This window comes from Pseudoliparis swirei, chromosome 5 (assembly GCF_029220125.1).
Source record: "Pseudoliparis swirei isolate HS2019 ecotype Mariana Trench chromosome 5, NWPU_hadal_v1, whole genome shotgun sequence".
NCBI lineage: Eukaryota > Metazoa > Chordata > Actinopteri > Perciformes > Liparidae > Pseudoliparis > Pseudoliparis swirei.
Window position 1 is genome coordinate 24,945,129 of NC_079392.1, and position 22,258 is coordinate 24,967,386.

A 22,258-nucleotide genomic window follows, 5' to 3' on the forward strand; every position below is an offset into this window, starting at 1 on the left:
GGACTTTATGCAGAGTCCAAAGGACTGATTCCCTTTTCAGTGGTATGTCCTATAAAGTTAGTCGTGTGTAGTGTCGTAGTATTGTGGAGCTCAAACAGTCCTCCTGCTGCTGGTTCAACTCTCTTTAACAACAATGTGGCTTGATAATCTGTTGCGGTCTTTTGACCTCAAGGGGTTTTTCCTGTGTATTTTAATTTTTATCATCATAGCAGACTACCTAAAAAACAGGACGCCTCCAAACTATCCTCCAGGACCATTGTCTCTTCCTCTTGTGGGGAATTTCTTCAGTGTTGAAAGGAAACATCCATACATGTATTTTACAAAGGTGAAGTAATTTCAAAGTGTGAATTTTATTGAGATGTTCTAATTCTTTAATAATTGGTGTGATTGAATAACATTTAAGTTCTAAATATTTTTTACAAACTTGCTGTTGCTATCAGGATAATAGAGGATCACACATCTAACTTTTTTATTATAGAAGCTTTTGGCATATACTTATGGTGGTCAATTTGTTAATAATAATAATGTTTGGTACACCTGATAGCTCATTTGATCCTTAATGTGCATTGGTAGGTTTTGTTTGTTAATATTTGTATATGTTGTAGAGTGTTCTGGTTCATCATAGTCTGTTCTATAATTCATTGTACACAGCTGGCTGACGTCTATGGAAAGGTGTTCAGTGTCCGCCTCGGACGGGACAAGATGGTGTTTGTCTCTGGGTACAAGATGGTGAAGGAAGCCTTAGTGACAAAAGGCGACAACTTTGTGGATCGACCATTCCCGGCAATAGCTGACAGGATATACTCAGGAAACTCAGGTTTGCAAATCTCTCTCTCTCTCTCTCTCTCTTGTCTCGTGTTGTGACGTCATTTGTTCCCCTGAGCCTTCAACCCCACTTCCTCTGCATGCTTGTGTCTAGGTGGTCTGTTCATGAGCAACGGTGAAACTTGGAAGAGACAGCGACGCTTTGCCTTGTCTACCTTACGCAACTTCGGCCTGGGCAAAGTAACCATGGAGCGGAGTATCTGTGAGGAGATCCGACACCTGCAGGAGGAGATCGAGAAGGAGAAAGGTGGTGTGAACGATGAGGTCATCATCAGCAGCTCTTCAGTCGTACAGCATTATCTGAACTGTTGACTCCTCTCCTCCAGGTCAACCTTTCAACCCAGTAGGCCTCTTCAACAACGCTGTGGCCAACATCATTTGCCAGCTGGTGATGGGGAAACGGTTCGACTACAGCGACCACAACTTCCAGACCATGCTGAAGTATCTCTGTGACATTCTTAGGCTGCAGGGCACTGTATGGGGTATGGTAAGTCAATATTATTATATTAAAGGAGAAAGTCTCTGGGCACAATCACAAACTGTAGATGGTGTTGATGAAAAGGGATCTTCCTGTGATCTGAGTAGCTGTATGAGGCGTTCCCTGGAGTGATGAAGTACTTGCCGGGTCCTCACAACAAAATCTTCAGCAACTACGATACTGTTCTGGATTTCATCAGTCAGGAGGTAGAGAGCCACAAGAAGGACCTGGACCCCAACGATCCCCGGGACTACATTGATGCTTTCATCATTGAAATGGAGAATGTAAGTGAACAACTACAGCGTTCAACAATATGTTGTCCTTCCTGTCAGTCTACCAGCGACAGCATCTTCTCTCTCTTTCTGAATAGCATCATGACCATGGTCTTGGCTTCACTGAGGCCAATCTGGCTATGTGCTCTCTGGATCTGTTCCTGGCTGGATCGGAGACAACGTCCATCACTTTGTTGTGGGCTTTGGTTTTCCTCATAAAATCCCCCGATATTCAGGGTAGGTGACATGCTTGGCCCCACAGGTCAAACAAGACTATAGGAGTCTCCAGCTTTGCTAACAGCTTTGTGAGATTGCACTCATGCACATCGGGACTTTGATCAGCACATACTGTCCACCATCTTAGTATAGGAATATTAACTAGAATGGGCACTCGGTAGAGCGCATACCTTCGCATATCACAAGATTGGGCATTGAATTATGAACATTTTGGCATTAGTTGCATGCCAATTGGATAAAAATTGACCGTGCTATGGTAAAAAGAAGATTTTGACCTTTCCATGACCTTGACCTTGACCTTTGACCCGATCGATCCCAAAATCTAATCAAATGGTCCCCGGATAATAACCAATCATCCCACCAAATTTCATGCGATTCAGTTAAAAACTTTTTTTGTTCTGCGAATAACACGCATACAAATAAATAAATAAAAATAAATAAATAAATAAATACACGGCGATCAAAACATTACCTTCCGCATTTTCAATGCGAAGGTAATTAGCACTAATCACAAAGTAGAGCCGAGGCTGACAGGAATGTAAGAAATTAACGGGAACTTTTTCTCCCGCTGTTCCTACAAGCTTAATTCCATGTTCTTGTTTTTCTAGACAAAGTCCAGGCTGAAATAGACGGGGTGATCGGACGGACCCGACAGCCAAGTATGGCAGACAGACCCAAGCTGCCTTACACTGATGCCGTCATCCACGAGATCCAGAGGATGGGTAACATTGTTCCTCTCAATGGACTCAGAATGGCTGCCAAGGATACAACACTGGGAGGTTACTTAATACCTAAGGTGAATTTAGCACACAGTCAACATTTTAACAGGAATTTGGGGAAACGAAAAATTTGTAGTGGTTGGTTCTAACCTGTGGATATGATTCTCTAGGGTACGTCCTTGATGCCCAGCCTAACCTCTGTGCTGTTCGACAAGACTGAATGGGAGACTCCAGACACCTTCAACCCCGGACACTTCCTAGATGCTGAGGGAAAGTTTGTGAAGAGAGACGCTTTCATGGCTTTCTCTGCAGGTAAACCACATTAAACTCTATCTAAGCATAACCTTAAAAAGTAGTATTTCGTCCTGAGCTCTTACATCTTCATCCATGTATGTGTTTGTGGACTCTTCAGGGAAACGTGTGTGTCTTGGTGAAGGCCTGGCCAGGATGGAGCTGTTCCTGTTTTTGGTCGGTTTACTCCAGAAGTTCTCTTTCTGTGTTCCTGATGGAGTAGAGTTGAGTACAGAAGGATTATCTGGAGTTATACGTGCACCACACCCCTTCAAAGTTCATGCCAAGGCTCGCTGAATTATGTAACATCTCAAAGAATCACTTTTCATCTAAACAATGTGTAATAAACTGCACAAAGCAAAGTGCTTTAGAATAGAAAGCTGTCGCTTGTCTCAACTTGTCACAGTTGTGTCCTTGCTTCACCTACTCAGGACCTTTCATCTCCCAGCCTGTACCTTTAATTGTATTTGATTAAGTTATGATTGACCTAAAATAAAAAATGACACTGTTCATAAGACATTTCACTTTGTCCTTTTTAATGACATAATATACAATATATCATAAACACAAACGATGTTCAATAAAGTTACACTCAAGCTGTATTTGTTTAGTTTACTTTGAACAAACATCCAATACAAGGTCCCGGTGAAGGTATTGCATGTGTGTGTTATCATATTGCCAATCTGATATTGTTGCTCATAAGCTATTTCTATCATCGAAGGAAAACATCAGTGTGTCTGTCCGGTAATCTAAGTCCGCTGTCACAATGACTTTTGTGCAAAGTCCAAATGACTGATTTGTTTTTTAGTGTTTATGTCCTGTAATGTCAGTAGTGTGTAGTGTAGTAAAACTCAGACCAGAGATCTTTTATCCAAAGGGAAAAGTAGGTGTGTCTGTAGCTTGTTATGCAAGTCAGTACACAGTCACACACAGCTTTGTGCAGACTGCATTACTGTTTACTGGCTGTGGGGACCAATGAAGGGTTACAAAAGCGTGATCAGGTGTTATGTAACGCTTTATACGAAACGCCTTCCTTTAGAAAGAAGTTTTGATAAGCTCAAACAGTTCTCCTGCTGCTGGTTTAACTCTCTTTAACTATGTGGCTTTACAATGTTGTGCTGGGTTTGGACCTCAAGGTGTTGTTCCTGTTTACTTTTGTTTTTATTATAATAGCAGACTTCCTCAAAAACAGAAATCCTCCAAATTTTCCTCCCGGACCGATGTCTCTTCCCCTGGTGGGGAATGTGTCCGGTATGGACATGAAACGTCCATATGTTTATTTTACAAAGGCAAAGTAAAGTACATATTTTCATTTTTAAGTGTGAATAATTCTATTGAGGAATTCTAATACATTTACAGTTCATACGTTTGTTTGTTTGTTTGATTGATTTAATTAAATGTAAGTTCAATGTATTTTACAAACTGTGGTATTTTGGCTAAACACAACTGCAGCCAATTGTTCTTAATTAATCTAGACTACAGGATGTTACTTTAAATTATAACTGAAGGCCTAACTGGTTGTTAATAAAAAATAATAACATGACCACATGGTTCAAAGTGTTAAAGGAACAGCACATTGTGTTTAACACATTTGCCTTTACCAATTTGACAATTATTGAGCACATTGAGATAAAAAAGTAATTGGCTTCATATATTAAAAAGAAAAACTCTTTTATTTAATTTAACCATTTGGCACTCCGTGGCCGACTAAATGGTTGTTTTTTTACTTGATTTATTTTCCGCAGCTGGCTGACGTCTATGGGAATGTGTGCAGCTTCCGCCTCGGCGGTTTCAAGATGGTGTTTGTCTCTGGGTACAAGACGGTGAAGGAAGCCTTAGTCACACAAGCCGACAACTTTGTGGATCGTCCACACCAGGCAATGGGCAACAGGATGTACTTAGGAGAAACAGGTCGACAAATCTCTGTTACTTGTCTCGTGTTGTGACGTCATTAGTTCCCCTGAGCCTTCAACCCCACTTCCTCTGCATGCTTGTGTCTAGGTGGTCTGTTCATGAGCAACGGTGAAACTTGGAAGAGACAGCGACGCTTTGCCTTGTCTACCTTACGCAACTTCGGCCTGGGCAAAGTAACCATGGAGCAGAGTATCTGTGAGGAGATCCGACACCTGCAGGAGGAGATAGAGAAGGAGAAAGGTGGTGTGAACGATGAGGTCATCATCAGCAGCTCTTCAGTAGTACAGCATGATCTGAACTGTTGACTCCTCTCCTCCAGGTCAACCTTTCAACCCTGCAAGGCTCCTCAACAACGTTGTGTCCAACATCATTTGCCAGCTGGTGATGGGGAAACGGTTCGACTACAGCGACCACAACTTCCAGACCATGCTGAAGTATCTCTGTGACATTCTTAGGCTGCAGGGCTCTGTGTGGGCTATGGTAAGTCAATATTATTATTTTAGAGGAGAAAGTCTCTGGGCACAATCACAAAAGGTAGATGGTGATGATGAAAGGTGATCTTCTGTTTCTTCTGAATACTGTAGCTGTATGAGGCGTTCCCTGGAGTGATGAAGCACCTGCCAGGTCCTCACAACAAAATCTTCAGCCACATCGACGCCGTCCTGGACTTCATCAGTCAGGAGGTGGAGAGCCACAAGAAGGACCTGGACCGCAGCGATCCCCGGGACTACATTGACGCCTTCATCATTGAAATGGAGAATGTAAGATAACAACCGCAGTGTTCAGAACTGTGTAACCTCTCCTGTCCGTTCACCAGCAACTCACTACAGGATCCTCTCTCTGTTCCTGAACAGAATCATGAGTCTGTTCTGGGCTTCACTGAGACCAATCTGGCTCTGAACTCTCTGGATATGTTCCAGGCTGGTTCGGAGACAACCTCCACCACTCTACTGTGGGCTTTGGTTTTTCTCATAAAATTCCCCGAGGTCCAGGGTAGGTGGCAAGCTGTACCCTACAGTGAAACCAAGACTTAGCTTGATCGGTGGCAAGCTCATCCAAACAAAGTGTGAAGCAAGTATCTTCCGTTTGGTGCTTTTACTCAGTAAAAAAGTATATAGTAGGCAGTGCTTTGAGCTAAATGCTAATATCAATGTGCTAACATGCTGAACTAATATAATATGGTGAACAGCATGCTAACATTGGTTAACTAGAACGGGCACTCGGTAGAGCGCATACCTTCGCATATCACAAGATTGGGCATTGAATTATGAACATTTTGGCATTAGTTGCATGCCAATTGGACAAAAATGTATCGTGCCATGGTAAAAAAAAGATTCAATTCAATTCAATTCAGTTTATTTGTATAGCCCAATTTCACAAATTACAAATTTGTCTCGGAGTGCTTTACAATCTGTACACATAGACATCCCTGCCCCAAAACCTCACATCGGACCAGGAAAAACTCCCAAATAACCCTTCAGGGGGAAAAAAAGGGAAGAAACCTGCAGGAGAGCAACAGAGGAGGATCCCTCTCCAGGATGGACAGATGCAATAGATGTCATGTGTACAGAAGGACAGATTTAGAGTTAAAATACATTCAATGAATATGACAGAGTGTATGAATAGTTCATAGTAGGCATATTCCACGATGGAGACCTCCACGATCCATCAGGCAGATGGCGGTGGGGAGGAGGAGGGCGGAGTCTCAACAGTGGGCGGAGTCTCAACAGGACAGTGGCGTAGTCATGAGCAGGAATTCCACGACCCAGACCTCGATGATCCATCAGCAGATAGGATCTATGCCGTCTCATAGGGTCCGATGACCCCATGAGACGTGAAGTCAAAAGGACTCCGGGGAGAAAGCAGAGTTAGTAACGTGTGATTGAGAGATGAAAATTCATCCTTAAGGAGAGAAAAAAAGAGGAGATAGGTACTCAGTGCATCCTAAAACGTCCCCGGCAGCTATAAGCCTATAGCAGCATATCAAGGGGCTGGACCAGGTGAACCTGATTCAGCCCTAACTATAAGCTCTGTCAAAGAGGAAGGTCTTAAGTCTACTCTTAAACGAGGTGACTGTGTCTGCCTCCCGGACTGAAATTGGAAGCTGGTTCCATAAAAGAGGAGCTTGATAACTAAAGGCTCTGGCTCCCATTCTACTTTTTAAGACTCTAGGAACTACAAGTAGTCCCGCATTTAGTGAGCGTAGCTCTCTAGTGGGGCAATATGGTACTACAAGCTCCTTAAGATATGATGGTGCATCACCAATCAAGGCTTTGTAGGTTAAGAGAAGAATTTTAAAAGTGATTCTTGATTTTACTGGGAGCCAGTGCAGAGCAGCTAGTGCAGGAGTGATGTGATCTCTTTTCTTAGTTTTAGTGAGAACACGAGCTGCAGCATTCTGGATCAACTGGAGGGACCTAAGAGATTTATTAGAGCAGCCTGATTATAAGGAGTTGCAGTAATCCAGTCTCGAAGTAACGAACGTGAACCAATTTTTCTGCATCTTTTGAGACAAGATGTGCCTGATTTTTGAAATATTACGTAGATGAAAGAATGCAGTCCTTGAGATTTGCTTTACGTGGGAGTTAAAGGACAAGTCCCGATCAAAGATAACGCCAAGATTCTTTACAGTGGTGTTGGATGCCAGGGCAATGCCGTCTACAGAATCCACATCACCAGATAATTGATCTCTGAGGTGCTCAGGGCCGATTAAAATTACTTCGGTTTTGTCTGAGTTTAACATCAAGAAGTTGCAGGTCATCCATGTTTTTATGTCTTTAAGACATGCTTGAATTTTACCGAGTTGGTTGCTCTCCTCTGGTTTTATCGATAAATATAGTTGAGTATCATCTGCATAACAATGAAAGTTTATGGAGTGTTTCCTGATAATATTGCCCAAAGGAAGCATGTATAAGGTAAATAAAATTGGTCCAAGCACAGAACCTTGTGGAACTCCGTGATTAACGTTGGTGGTTATCGAGGCGTCATCGTTTACAAATACAAACTGACCTTTCCATGACCTTGACCTTGACCTTTGACCCGATTGATCCCAAAATCTAATCAAATGGTCCCCGGATAATAACCAATCATCCCACCAAATTTTATGCGATTCGGTTCAATACTTTTTGAGTTTTGCGAATAACACGCATACAAATAAATAAATAAATAAATAAATACACGGCGATCAAAACATAACCTTCCGCATTTTCAATGCGAAGGTAATTAACACTAATCGCAATATGATGCGTTTCTCATCCTTTTCAGCTTCCTTAAATGATCTTGTTTTTATAGACAAAGTTCAGGCAGAAATAGACGGAGTGATCGGACGGACCCGACAGCCCAGTATGGGAGCCAGACCCAACATGCCTTACACTGATGCCGTCATCCACGAGATCCAGAGGATGGGAAACATTGTTCCCTTAAACGGACTCAGATTAGCTGCCAAGGATACGACACTAGGCGGTTATTTGATACCCAAGGTGAATTTACCACACAGTCAACATGTTGATGGAATGAAAGATGTGTTGTTGTTGTTGAATGCCTTGGTTTTAATCGATAGATGTTCTCTAGGGTACGTCCTTGATGCCCAACCTAACCTCTGTGCTGTTTGACAAGACTGAATGGGAGACTCCAGACACCTTCAACCCCGGACACTTCCTAGATGCTGAGGGAAAGTTTGTGAAGAGAGACGCTTTCATGGCTTTCTCTGCAGGTAAACTACATTCACCTCTAAATTAAGCATAACTTAAACCAGCATATTTTGTATCCTGAGCTCTTACACCTTCATCCGTTTACGTGTTTGTGGACTCCTCAGGGAAACGTGTGTGTCTCGGTGAAGGCCTGGCCAGGATGGAGCTGTTCCTGTTTTTGGTCGGTTTACTCCAGAAGTTCTCTTTCTGTGTTCCTGATGGAGTAGAGTTGAGTACAGAAGGATTATCTGGAGTTATACGTGCACCACACCCCTTCAAAGTTCATGCCGAGGCTCGCTGAATTATGTAACATCTCAATGAATCACTTTTCATCTAAACAATGTGTAATAAACTGCACAAAGCAAAAGGCTTCTGGAGAGGAAGCTGTAATCGATCTCAACCTTTCACTGTTGTATCATTGCCTCATGTACTGATGACCTTTATTCTCCCCAACTCTACATTTTATTATACATGCTAACATTATTATTTCAGTAAAATATTCTTTTGTTAATGGTTCTGTTCAGATTTTACCGAACCAAAAACTGCCTGTTTGTTCCTCTGCTTTGCCTGATAGCACAACACAAACAGCCAACCAGCTTTTGACGATGGAACCCTGTTTCTATTTAGCCTGGATCTGTTTCTGGCTATTGGTAACTAATTTATAATTTTTGTAATTTTTTACATGCACAATGAATCAGTGCCATGCCATTTGCTCCCACTGTAGGCTACTTTGTACTTCTGTATTCTGGGTCAACACTTTACACGATACACATCCAACCTCAGTCTCAGGTCACTGAAAGACCTGTTTTGCACTTGGAGATTGTTGTTGCTCACATAGCTGCTAAAGTAAATATGTCAAGTGTCACATGCAGCTTGGTGCAGACTGTAATTAATAGATTTTCTTTGGTGTTTTCTGTCCTTAATGTTAGTAATGCATGTAGTCACACATATATTTAATGTGTAAATGACTATTCTCTGGTGTTTAATGAAGTCTCTCCAGAGGTGTGTAGAGGTCCATCTCCAGTGTTCTAGTGGTACATTGTGTTATCGCCTTAGAAGACGAACAGAGGGGTAAAAAAAAACTTGGAGAAGTACATTAATAAACAAATGTGTCAAAAGGTTTGTGGTAGTGAAATTATTTTTAGCTTCTTTGTAAATCTATTGGACCCAAAGTGAGACGGACGCCACTGAAAGTAAAACACACGCTTAGAAAAAAAGAATTCATTTTATTTATTCACAAGAAAACCAAAAAAAGGCGTTAAATGGTCAAACTCCCTACATTCCTGAAAATGTCATGATGTCATTCTCCCCCCCCCCCTCCCCCCATTTACACACTACACATGCAGCTTTCTGTTCGATTGTACTTCTTACGGTCACACACATTAATGTTTAAATCATCGATAAACACGAGAGTCCTCCACTGCAAAGGAAAACAATCGACTGGCCAGACGCCAAAACAGACTTCCTCCTCTTCTTCATCGTCAACACTCAGAGTCACGGCACCCGTCTCACGTTGAGACTCGAGCAGTTTGAGCTGAAGCCAATCACCCACAATGCACCTGCCTCTACGTGCGATGTGATTACTCGTTGCGGGGAAGAAGCTGGCGTTGGAGTCCCGTGTTCACGCTGCGAGACACTCGCTTCTCACTGTGAACGAGATTCAACATGTGATCGTTCATCGGCTGGTTGATCACCTAAAAATGAAAAGGACCATTTGTACATTAATCACTTTACTCAATCAAAATAGGCGAACATAAAAAAAAAAAATAGAGCAAAACTAAATGCGTTTGGGAGTAAGTAGAGCACGCCTGGATACGTGAGACTTGGAGTCTTCTGGTTATTTACTTTAATTCCTCCAGACTTCTCAGTTTATTTAAATTCTCTGCTCAGCGTGGAGCCACGAGAGAGAAAAACATGTGACAGTAACACAAGGCGAGGAATTGATCGTCTTCAGTGATCGCGTTGCGGCTTCAGGTGATCGGCTCGTTCCATTGGACGAGAAAAACATGTGACCGAGGCTCCGGAGCGGTTGGCGGCCAGCACCAAATATAGAGGTCAGAGACATCTACAGGAGGACTGCTGCGTCCTCCTGTAGATGCATAGTGGGAGGGTGGAGTTCTCCGGAAATCAACAATCATCTAGTTAGCTTTAAAAAAAGAAAGAAAATGGCATTCTTATACATATATATTCAATTTGGAGTGAAAGAGTGAAGCATTCATTAAGATTCCTCTCACTGCTGTTCAAGTGCACATCATGAAAGGATAAGAGGGCGTGAAGGCGGTGTTGAAGGTCTACGAGAGCTCCGCCTGTAGACCCCCGTCAGCTCATTGATCTATCAGCTGATCCGTGACCCCTCCCCCGAGGTGTTTAAGGTCACTTGTAGCGCTCCCTAGTGGGGAGGGAGCGAGGGAGGAGGCTTTGTCCCCTTGAGTGTTTGAGAAAAAAAAGGTGACCTTCATGAGGTCTACTTGGAGGTCGCGGCCGAGGCGTTTATGAACAGCGCCCGGCGCGGGGCGTTCGAGACCTGCCGCTGCTGGGACAAGAAGGACTGGCCGGGGGACAGCGCGGAGGAGGCGGAGCCACCGCCGAGGCGAGACTCGATCGCCAGCTTCTGGAAGTTCAGGCTCTGAGGACGGAGACGGAGACGTTTAGAGGGCCGACCGGTTCAGGGAGTCAGACACTTATTAATATCTAGATTATTATTATTATTATAAGGATTTTATTGAATCCGATCTTACTTTTAGTATGAATGGATTCAATTAAAGCCTTGTAACAATTAAAAAAAACCTTTACAAAATATATATTAATATATATATATATAAATAAATATAAAATAAAATATATATATATTTAAATTAAAAAGAATATATATATATATATATATAAAATACAAATAAATATGTATATGTATATATATAGAACTTTTAGAGATTGTTGTGTTGAGGTTTTGTATACTTTTTAAATCTTGTACACCTGACTACAAATCAAGTTTCCCATCCGGGGTTTGATTAAAAAGTGTCTGAATTGAACAATAAATCCATAAAAAGCAGGATTGTGTTGGACCTTGTTGTACCAAGCGGTGACCACCAGCTTCTCCTCGTACTCCCTCAGCTTGGCCTGCTCACACTGACGCTGCAGACAAACAAACAAACACCAGTTGGAAAAGCAATCAAACATAAAATAAAGTGTGTTGTACAGCTGACTGACTTCCAGGTTCAGGATCTGCTTGTCCCGGTCTGCCAGCTGGCTCCTCAGGCCCTGGATCTCAGCGGTGGCCGGGTTCAGTTTGGGGTCCAGAGCTCGGATTACCTACACGCATTTATTTATTTATGTATTCAATTAACACATGGAACAAATGAGTTAAAACAATACAAACAAATTGAATTAAAATTAACAGTATTCAGTCAAAATCTCTTTATTTACAAATTTAAAAAATAAATAGAATAAAATTATAAAGAAATAAATGAACTAAATTCCAAAAATATAAATAAACAAAATCATACAAATATAAATAAACTAAATCATACAAATATAAATAAAACTAAATGATAAAAATATGAATAAACTCAATTATATATATATATATATAAATAAACGATAAGTCAACATGCATCCCCTCACGTTGCGGGCCTTCTCCAGGTACATCTTGTAGCGCTCCTCCATGGCCCGCATGTCATCGTCCTTCTTCTTCAGAGCGGCGTTCAGCTCGTCCAGCTTCAAGGCTGCGGGGGCGATGAAGAACAGAAGGTCTCACCACATTGTGCTGCCGTGTGAGGTGAGGAAGACGAGGAGGAGGCCTCTTGTATTCTTACAGGTTTGAGTGTCGTCGGGCTGGAGGTCCTCCAGCAGCTCCTTCTTCTTCATGATTTCGTCCTGAGCCTCGTTCAGCTGCACCCTGAGGAGACACATGCCGTTTCTGTACCGCTCTCTAGTGGTGGACACGTGCACTCACATCTCTCAAACAAGGAGCGAGGCCTAATTCACACTTACATGTGCGCATCCAGCTTCCGCTTCAGGTTTGACTGGGAGGGAAAAAAAGGGAGAAGCAATAAAGTGATGTGACTTTCCTTCCAGCACAAAGTGTGAACGGCTTCATGAGATTAACGCTGCGGGCGCCACGCTCACATCGTCCGGCTTGGCCGCCTGACTCTGCAGAGCCCTCTGGAGGTCCTCCACCTGCTGCTGCAGCTCGCTGATCCTCTCGCGACTCAATCTGCAGATTGACCAGTGAAGAAGATGGAAATATTAAGAAAGGGGGGGAGGGGGGGGTTACTGGACCGCACAACTTTCAATCTGGATAGAAACTAAATGAAACATCTTCCCACTCAGCAACTCTGGTTTGAAAGTAAAAAAAAAAAAAGAGAAGTAACCGATGTGAAAAGAAGTCACCGACATAATTCAGTCTTTAATTTTTATCCGGTAAACATGACACCAGAAAAAAAATGAAAAAATAAAAGCAAGGAAACTAAAAAGGCATCTTTTCTGACTAGACCTTGAATACCTAGATCTTGACTTGCTGGTCGGCCGTTTGCTCCTCCTTCGTGTCTTCTCTTGTCGTTCACCTGTTTGCAGTTATATGTCACATTTAGTCTGTAAGCTTTTACGTTGTATCTCTGACATTATGTTTTTATTCTGTCCATTTTAACATTGTTCTCCCTTATTTTATTTGCTTTATCTGTAGATTGTATTTGTAATCTTATGTTTTTAGGTTTGTTCTTAACATCAGCAACATTGGGACTACAGATGAAAAATAGCCTCTTGGCTAACTCTGGCACATTTACTGCAAAGTTTTTATCAATGTGCACTGTCCCTTAAACCATTATAAAAAATAGAAAAAATAAAACCAGATCAGTGTTTTTTTTTATTCTTGTTGTTCCGAGTTTGTACTCGTGGTTGAATTCACTTATTGTAAGTCTCTTTGGATAAAAGCGTCTGCTAAATGACATGTCACGTAATAATGAAGAGGACGGAAATATTAACAAGAGGGGAGGAGTCACTGGACCACAGGATGTTTAATCTGGATAGAAACTAAATAAAACTCATCATAAACATCTTCTCACTTAACAACTCTGGTTTGAAAGTTTAAAAACAGAGAAACTGAAGAAGTCACCGACGTGACAATTCAGTCTTCACTCTCAGCTTTTCATCCGGTAAACATGCCACCAGAAAATATGGCTAAGTTTTGACCAAGTTTCCATGAATACGACAGCGTGGACCTGTTCTCGGTGTCCAGCTCGCTGCGGGTCTTGTGGGCGTCCTCCAGCTCGCCCTGCAGGGCGGCGATCTTCTCCCGCTCACACTCCTCCTGCTGCAGCCGCAGCATCTTGTTCTCGTGCTGCAGCCGGATGAACTGCTCCCTGAAGAGCCACAGGTACGAGGAGGTCAGTGCACACACACACACACACAGAGACACACACACATACACACACACACTGAATCCGTGCTACCTGTACTCGATGGGTATTAACTCAGCGGCCAGGTTCTCGTGGCTCGGGCTGCTGGAGGGAAGAATCCCTGCAGACGATCAGAGAGGCAGAACATATAGGACGCCATTTAAAGTAACACATACATAGATATAGAAGATGCATGTTGTAGTTTGTCTGAAAAAGTCAAAGTATCACATAAATATATTCACTAAGAAGTCCTTGAATAGTTAAACATATAAAGTTCAACATTAAGCATTAAAAAACAAATAGTTTTAGTAGAATGCCTTGAAAAGTCAAAGTATAACATCAATTCATCAAGTATGTCATTCATTTAAAACAGTTTAGTATTATATAGAAATGTAAAAAAGTAAAATAGTTTACGACAATTACCTTTTAGAAATTAGTCATAATAAAGTTTATCATTAAAAGTAATTGATAAACACACACTAGTACAACCACTTACACACCCAAACAAACACACACACACACACACTAGTACAACCACACACACACACACACACACCTGTGTGTGAGAGCTGGTGCTGCTGCGCCTGTGTGCATCTCAGCTCCTCGTTGGTCTCCCTCAGCGAGTCTCTCTCGATGCTCGTCCTCTGGCGGAGGCAACGGGCCACACGGGGTTCAGGGAAGTCACCGGAAACCAGAACACGAAAACAAACCCCGCCGCCGCCTCTCAGAACGCTGCCTCACCTCCTTCTCCTTCACCACCGTTTCGTGCTTCTCCTCCAACTTCTTCATCTCGTAGGCCAGGTTGTCCGCCCGCCGCGACTCCTCCGTCAGCTTCCTGTGCAGCTCTTGGACCTGACGGACGGCAGAGCGATTAAAGAGGTATGACCCCCCCCCCACCGTGTGAGACCCGTGACCCCCCCCCACCTGTCTCTTGTACGTCTCCAGCTGAGCGCGGGCCGCGTTGGCCTTGCGCAGCTCCTCCTCCAGGCTGACCGTGTTGTGCATGTACGTCATGTTGTTCTCCTCCAGCAGCTTCATCTGCCTCTTCAGGTCGCCCAGGTTCTCCAGCTTCCGCTTGTACGTGTCCACCGAGGCCTCGAGCGCCACCGCCCGGTCGGAGCAGCTCCTGCAGCGCATGGATATTAATGCATTCATAAAAGATACGCTTCAGGGAAAAGGCTGTTCTACCTCGGGCTCGACTCTCTGGTCTCCTCACGCCGTTACATTTAGACTTTATTTTGAAATGTCTCTTTCCTGCTTCTTTTTGGATGCAACCAAGGAGGTCGTCCTCCTCTCTCAGAAGCCTGGAGAGAGAAATATTTGTCTCACGACACATAAGAACATTGATAATCTGTGAAATCATGAGCTGGCCTTCTGGAGGCAACAAGAGGCGTCGTGTCCGTCAGTGAGCTGCTGCCGGGGAACAGAGAGCAGCTGGAAAACATACTACAGTTTTCAATACTTAAAATCACCACACACACACACACATACACACCTCAGGACGTCCAGTTCGTCTTTGAGGGCTCGAGACTCTTCTGCTAGGCCGGTGAGCTCGTCATTGCGGTGCTGAACCTCGATCAGCTGCTTCTCCAACTCCTCACAGTGGATCCGGTAGTCGTCCTTGGCGGCCTCCAGCCTAAAAAAAAAAAAGGAAAAAAGATGAAACCGCACGCGCTCGATCAGACTTTGCCGACGGAGGCCGATTCGCGCGTCCCGAACGCGGCGGCCCACCTGAAGTTCTCCTCCTCCACCGCCTCCAGCTGGAGCTGCAGCTGGCCGTGTTTCTTCCCCGACGGCGTGCTCGGGTCGTCGAAGGCGTCCAGCTGAAGGGCGCGGTCCGTCAGCACGTCATTCTCGGCCAGCAGGCTGTTCCGCTCCTCCTGCAGCACGGCCACCTGTCGGGGCGCAGGACGCTTTAGAGCCACTCGGGACCCGGCAGAACCCGGGCTCTAAGCCCACCGGCCTTCTGCCCCAGCAACTCGGGACAAAGGAGCCCGGCACCGCGGCCAATCACACGACTCCTGCTCATACTGGAGCGCAGACAATACAGTGCACGTGTGCACAGGCACGGGGATCTGACCATCGGCAGACCTGAGGCTACACCGCTGTGAATGAATCACGTTCATGTCTTCTTCTTCTTGTTCTTCTGTAGAAACACTGGTTTATTCACCTGGATGTCCAGCTCCTGGCAGCGCTGGGCCAACGCTTCCTTCTCCGCTAGAAGTTGGGTGAGTTCCTCGAGGGCTTTCCTCAGCTGCAGACGAGGGAGAAGCAGAGAGAAGCAAAATGACACAGAGACACAACGGCTGCAACGTCTCTAAAGGCCTTCGAACACCCAGGATGAAGCCATGGAGGGGGCTGCTAAAACTGTGGGGAGCATGGTACTAGAACCTAGTACTAGAACCTAGTACCAGAACCTAGTACTAGGTTCTAGTACTAGAACCTAGTACCAGCAGAGCCCTCGCAGGCGGAGGTGTGTAGCAACAGCTGTTTGAGACTCTCAGGTCTCTCACCTTACAGCTCATGTAAGACTAGCATTTAAAATTAAACACTGGTGTCATATTACTTACACCCACACCTTTTTGTTTGGTACAGATCCCAAAAAATAAATCAAAACATTAGATATACATTTTTAGAAAGAAAGAAAAAAAGAGAGAATGATACAAAATGAAGTATCCATCTAATATCACGGATGATATCAAACTTACAATATCAGTCAAAATAATGTGAATATTATATATATACATGTTTAAATCGCTCAGCACCAAATATACACATTAAGCGTAAACTGCACATTTAAATATATTTACGTGCATAGTCGTTACAGTAATGTTAGAATGTTATGCAATATTAAGGGATTCTTATTGTGCTCCTATTTGAGTGGTTTAAGATGAATTATTATTAGATTATTTAACAGTTTAATCGAACTACACAGCAGAACGTTGTGGCTCCATGAGAACAAAGCCCCCGTTGTGAATCCTTATGAAACCGACCTGCTGCTCCAGGTCCCCCGACAGCTCTCCAAACGGGGTCGCGACCTCTTTACTCATGAGCTGGAGAGGAAGAAACACGTTTGACTCGTTAGAATAACTCCAACAAGCGACTATAACGTACGTCTGCTCAGCCACACATGCGTAACATCTGTACGTCTGATATTCGGATGCTCTGACCTCTTGGATGGCCGTCATGACGACGTGCTGCACAGACTCCTCCAGGGTCATGATGATCTGAATGTATTCTGTCCGTGGAAGGAGAGAGAATCATCAACACACACACACACACACGTGCACACACACACAGATCGACCGCATGGTTTATGATTATTTATCTGCTCTCGTGTCCCACTTCTAAATGAAATGCAGCATTCACGGAGCTCCCGGCCCGGCGGGCTCTTTGTCCGAGGCTTGGCAGGAAAAGAACCAAACACTGTCCATCCTCTCGGGGCCCGAAGCTAACCAGGCTCCCGTACAGCACGATGTGAAGAAGAAGAAGAAGAAGAAAAAGACACACTGCCCCTAAGGAATATCATTTGGCCCCTGATATCACGAGGAGGGGCGGAAAAGGCCCCCGGAATTTCCTCTAATAATTTCATGAATTTGTCAAAAATATCGTAGCCTATGCGACGCGGTCCAGTTGTTATATCGTGTTTCGATTTTCGCCGTCTTATTATTGTAATTTTTATGACAATTGCTCAGATACTGTAAGCCTAAATAAGTAGATTTATTATTTTTTAAACAAAGCTTAAATGTTATTTCACAGGTTTCAAAAAGTGCCTCCAATTTCTTTTTCAATGCTCCTGGATTTCAGTCAATGGGGGAAAAAATGGCCCCCGAAATAATATGTAAACACACACACACACTCAGAGACACACACACGCAGAGACAAAGACGCACACACACACACACACCTTGTTTACGCTCACATCGGACGGCGCAGCCCAGCACCAGCTGCAGCAGCCGGCCCAGCTGCACGGGGTCCGAGTGCTCCGCCACCACGGCCAGGTCGGGGAGCGAGAAGTCGGACATCTCCTGAGCCAAGACCTGACGGACGGCAGCGAGTTTTATAATTAATAAGAGCTCAGAACGTAAACACGTGAGGAAGAGGTTCTGAGTTTTACAGGGACGAAGAGGAGTTCAATGTGTTTCTATTGGGGGACACTGTGCACACGACCACAGCCTACCTCGGTGTAATAATCAAGCACCATCTGAAGGATCTTCTTCAGGTTGTTCATCTGAAATCACACAAGATTATACCATGTTATCGTCTCAGTCAGAAGCGAGAGGACAAACTCACGACAGAGAGTCACTTCAAACATCATTTCAAAATCAGAGAGGACGAAGAGGGGATGTGGCGACTGCACCGCTCGTACCTTCAGTCTCCAGTTGCCATCGACGTCCGTCTTGATGCGGTCGAGCCAGCCGTCGGAGAACCAGGCCGGGTCTCTACAGCACAGAGAGCGACATCAGGACTCCTCAGAGCATCGAGGGAAAACTCTGATTTGAAAGTATTTTGCATTCTCGTGTGTGTGTGTGTGTGTGTGTGTGTGTGTGTGTTCTCACATTTGATGCAGTGCCTGTGATATTGCCGTCCCAGTGGTCAGCTCCTCCACGGTGCTGCAGGGCGCAGGAGTGTTGAAGGTCTGCAGCTGAGAGGCACAAAACACAGCAACGACAAATTAAACATTGTTAATAATAATTATAAGAATAATATCAAATATGTAATAACTAATATTTGATTTATGGTTATAGACAAAACTATCCAGCAGTACTATAATATATATAGTACTATACTAAACTATAGTAAGTAGCCCCAACTGTCAAATAATGAACCAATTACAATCCATTAGTACAATATATTTACATATGACATAAGCCATTTTGAATAATGATTCATTTGACATTTGATACTTCAAGTAGATGTTTAAGTGGATACTTATGGTTTAAATGCAGGACCTTTAAGTGCAACAAATGTATTTTTACACTATGGTAATGTTTTCTTTACTTAAGTCAATATCTGAATTCTTCTTCCACCCCTGCTGGGACTAAATATCCCCAAATAAACCCATTAAACCCCCAATGTTCCCACGGCCAGTACAGCCGAGAAGCATGCGTTCTCTTGGACCAGCTTTCCATCGAGAGCCCTGGATTCAAACTTGTAGTGATGACTATTTGTCCACCAGATTGAGCTATTTTCTGATTTTTTTATAAATTATAATTCACTGCACACACACACACACACAAAACTGTGAAAGGAAAAAAAAGTCACACTCTGTATACAGAATATAACTAAACATTTGCATTTTAGTTTTAATAATTTTTTAAAAACACTAGCATTATGTAAACAAACTGGCATGTGGAATTTAATATTATATACATACATATACATATTATATATATATATATATATACACACACGTCATTATACAAATATATTTGTATATATATATATACATATATAGATATATATACATATATATACACATATATGTATATATATATATTTTATACTTACACATATATATATATATATATACATATACACATATATATCTATATGTATATAGATATATATGTGTGTGTGTATTGACGTGTCCTGGGACACCAGGCAGTGAGACCCACTCGTCGTCAGGCCGCTGTGCGCGTGCTGAGAGGATTTAAAGGCCAGGTGATTTAATTAACCTATTATTAACCAACACGCCGTGGACCAGGCCCGGGGTGGATAATCGGGAGAGTTCCCGGTGGGCCGCTTCACTTCTGGGCCGGTCGAGAATTTTATTTGTTGACACTTCGATAGGTTGATCGCGGTCGCTGCAGAGCTCCGACGCCGGTCTGCGCGCATCGGGACGGAGCAAAAAAATAGTCACTTGCACCACCCCCCCCGTCAACAACTCTTCTCGGCTCGATGCCGGCGCGCGCAAGTATTTGCATTGCATTATCCAATTTCCACTACCATAAAAAAAGTGGGCTGGTCTTGATCCTGAAATTCCCGGGCTGAAAAGTGGCCCCACTCCAACCCTGCCGTGGACTCACTCACCCACGCGGACGCACCTGAATTATGGGACTGAACGAGAGTTATTGCCGGCGTTGGCTCCGACCAGGATGGACTAAACCTGAAGGATATTGTTGTTTTTTACACCTTTTAAAACGAGTAACTTTACACTCGTGAAGCCAGCTACCTGCTCCTCCCGTGACGTCACCGACCGTTCACGTCACATCGGCGGACAGTTGCTGTAAATGTCGATTTATAATCTGAAATATATTCACAATGTTGCCGTTAGATAAACTGACGATTAGCTTCACGTTACGTTTTCTCGTTTACGTTTGCCTGATTATTTTGTTTGTCGAGTGTTTTTCTTCTTTCCCCCCTCCTCCTCCTCCTCCTCCTCCCCTCCGCCACCTTCAAACAGGTAAACCGACCTGGTTCCGCGTATCACGCGACACATTCCCTTCACGTTCACACACTAACGAAATGAACTCACCCATATCACGAGGCTCTCGGACAGCACCGTTTTGTTGGCGTCCATTTGTCCCTTCTTGGCTTCTTTCTCCTCCACCTGTCAGCAATCGCTCTTCCGCTCCTTTCCTCTGCATTTGACCTCACCTGCTGCCGGTAGGGAGCTCTTCAACGGCAAACGCGTACACCGGAGAGCCGCGACGGCCGCTACGCCATTAAAATAACGTAAAAACGTACGCGAATGGCGCAGCGTCTTTCGTCCTTCGTTGAAACGAAGGGGGGAGGTCGTATCCAATCAGCGTTGAGATCTGGGAAGATTGACGGCTGTGAAACCGCGCCGGAGCCAATCAGTGAGCGTGATCCGCGATTCACACACGCCCCTATAAACTGGCCAAAATCAAAACATTGCTGATCTGTGTATTTGTCGCAAGGCTTCCCCTCGTTATTGGTGGTTATGTATCATAAGTTAAATGTGTATTATTATATATATAGTATATCTATATATATCTATATATAGATATATATAAATATTTATATATCAATATATATATATCTCTCTCTCTCTATATATATATATATATATATATATACATATATACATATATATGTATATATATCGACATTATTTAATATGTTGTTAAAAAACTATATCAATAAATGTGAGGAAAGGTTACCAATTAATGCAAAAAGATGAAAAGTATGACAAACAAACAAACATACATTTATAGCTAATATAAAATACAACATTTCAAGAAAATGCATTAATTATCTTAATAACTTTTCTCACTCCTTGGCTTTATTGTCTTTGCCAACCACAAAAGTGAATACATTTAAATATGTATTATACAAATTAATTGAATTGATAGCATTTGCTAATACAACATCAAACCTCACTCACATTTGATTTGACGTTGGACAACCTGACAGACTGTAAAGGCTACGCAGGCTCACCTTATAGCCATCACAAACAATAATCCTGCACAGCCAGTTACGCGGGTATTGCTTTGATGTGCATAATGACTACAAATAGTATGTTAATCCCCTTAAAATGCTGCTTTCAATAGCTCTATTAAAGAAGAAGAGAGCCTTTCCCGGTCATAAACCTGCTCTCAGACATGCAGCCAGTCAAAAAACAGACTTGGCAGAAGGTAAACCATTTTCAGAAGGTGACACATACACCTGCTCAGGGTATCCATTGATATAGCTCACGTGTGTGTGTGTGTGTGTGTGTGTGTGTGTGTGTGTGTGTGTGTGTGTGTGTGTGTGTGTGTGTGTGTGTGTGTGTGTGTGTGTGTGTGTGTGTGTGTGTGTGTGTGTGTGTGTGTGTGTGTGTGTGTACTGACCGCTTTAAATCACTCCAAAATTATTCTGAATGTTTTTTCAGAGGGGTTCATACATCAATCAGAACCTGATTTATTCGAGTTGTTATGAATAAAAACATGGCGAATGTGTTTTTTATTTTAATGCTGTTTATATTTCTGATTTATAGAGTGATAAAGAAAATGCAGAAACATTTGAATCCAATCTGTCATCAAAATAAAAACAAGAATTTAGAACCGGACTTTATTCAATGCTCAGATTTATGGTCTTAATATGCAGATTAGCACATATTTGATTGTATATGAGCCTCATTTGCATATTGGAACATAACATTTTTGAAATCTCGCAAAACCCCAAGAAAAATACTGTTTTAATGTAAATAATCAACAGTGGAGTTTATTATCTAGCAGCTGAACATTTGACCATATTGACATTTATTTTGATAGTTTTTTGTATTGCATCATTTTAATTTGACTTCCAGCTGAAATGTTATGGTCAGAGTAAAACTACCTGGAGTAAACTTTGAGTAAATGATTGTCGAGGTCAGATCTGACCTACTAAACACAGCGTGGCTTTCATCTGGGCGGAAGGCTTATTTGACCCCCCCTAAAAAACACATTGCCTCTGACCAGAAGGAAGGAGGTGAATTCTGAATACCTTTTAACCC

General features: G+C 43.0%; 3 protein-coding genes across 3 annotated transcripts; 2 read left to right on the top strand and 1 right to left on the bottom strand.

Annotated features, from left to right (window-relative positions):
• The first annotated feature begins 69 nt into the window (after positions 1-69).
• Positions 70-3,344, top strand: LOC130194468 (cytochrome P450 2J5-like). Its single transcript, XM_056415539.1, has 9 exons — positions 70-325; positions 652-817; positions 920-1,072; positions 1,152-1,312; positions 1,411-1,587; positions 1,674-1,812; positions 2,421-2,608; positions 2,702-2,843; positions 2,944-3,344. Exons 1-9 carry the CDS (start codon positions 134-136, stop codon positions 3,117-3,119), a joined length of 1,494 nt encoding a protein of 497 aa, XP_056271514.1. The 5' UTR covers positions 70-133; the 3' UTR covers positions 3,120-3,344.
• Positions 3,345-3,438: 94 nt separating this feature from the next.
• LOC130194519 (cytochrome P450 2J6-like) lies at positions 3,439-9,537 on the top strand. The gene is made up of 9 exons (XM_056415613.1): positions 3,439-4,111; positions 4,568-4,733; positions 4,824-4,976; positions 5,056-5,216; positions 5,321-5,497; positions 5,591-5,729; positions 8,028-8,215; positions 8,307-8,448; positions 8,551-9,537. Exons 1-9 carry the CDS (start codon positions 3,920-3,922, stop codon positions 8,724-8,726), a joined length of 1,494 nt encoding a protein of 497 aa, XP_056271588.1. The 5' UTR covers positions 3,439-3,919; the 3' UTR covers positions 8,727-9,537.
• Positions 9,538-9,631: 94 nt separating this feature from the next.
• hook1 (hook microtubule-tethering protein 1) lies at positions 9,632-20,630 on the bottom strand. Its single transcript, XM_056415513.1, has 22 exons — positions 20,297-20,630; positions 18,378-18,463; positions 18,188-18,260; positions 17,999-18,049; positions 17,726-17,858; positions 16,989-17,056; positions 16,812-16,871; positions 15,989-16,072; positions 15,550-15,713; positions 15,314-15,454; positions 14,743-14,944; positions 14,560-14,670; positions 14,375-14,462; positions 13,873-13,939; positions 13,642-13,782; positions 12,551-12,638; positions 12,416-12,447; positions 12,238-12,320; positions 12,047-12,147; positions 11,633-11,734; positions 11,489-11,557; positions 9,632-11,051 (listed from the first exon to the last, which is right to left on the bottom strand). The coding sequence occupies exons 1-22, from the start codon at positions 20,339-20,341 to the stop codon at positions 10,890-10,892; spliced, it is 2,151 nt and encodes a 716-aa protein (XP_056271488.1). The 5' UTR covers positions 20,342-20,630; the 3' UTR covers positions 9,632-10,889.
• Between the last annotated feature and the right edge of the window lie 1,628 nt (positions 20,631-22,258).

Bases quoted from the DNA above. Each gene is read 5' to 3' on its own strand.
- LOC130194468 (XM_056415539.1), top strand. From the start codon at position 134: ATGTGGCTTGATAATCTGTTGCGGTCTTTTGACCTCAAGGGGTTTTTC. The intron at 1,073-1,151 runs GTGGTGTGAACG...CCTCTCCTCCAG, and splicing joins GGAGATCGAGAAGGAGAAAG to GTCAACCTTTCAACCCAGTA. The intron at 2,609-2,701 runs GTGAATTTAGCA...ATGATTCTCTAG, and splicing joins GAGGTTACTTAATACCTAAG to GGTACGTCCTTGATGCCCAG.
- LOC130194519 (XM_056415613.1), top strand. From the start codon at position 3,920: ATGTGGCTTTACAATGTTGTGCTGGGTTTGGACCTCAAGGTGTTGTTC. The intron at 4,112-4,567 runs GCAAAGTAAAGT...TATTTTCCGCAG, and splicing joins CATATGTTTATTTTACAAAG to CTGGCTGACGTCTATGGGAA. The intron at 4,977-5,055 runs GTGGTGTGAACG...CCTCTCCTCCAG, and splicing joins GGAGATAGAGAAGGAGAAAG to GTCAACCTTTCAACCCTGCA.
- hook1 (XM_056415513.1), bottom strand. From the start codon at position 20,341: ATGGACGCCAACAAAACGGTGCTGTCCGAGAGCCTCGTGATATGG. The intron at 13,940-14,374 runs GTGTGTGTGTGT...GATCGTCTGCAG, and splicing joins GCACCAGCTCTCACACACAG to GGATTCTTCCCTCCAGCAGC. The intron at 12,321-12,415 runs GTAAGTGTGAAT...GTGTCTCCTCAG, and splicing joins CGGAAGCTGGATGCGCACAT to GGTGCAGCTGAACGAGGCTC.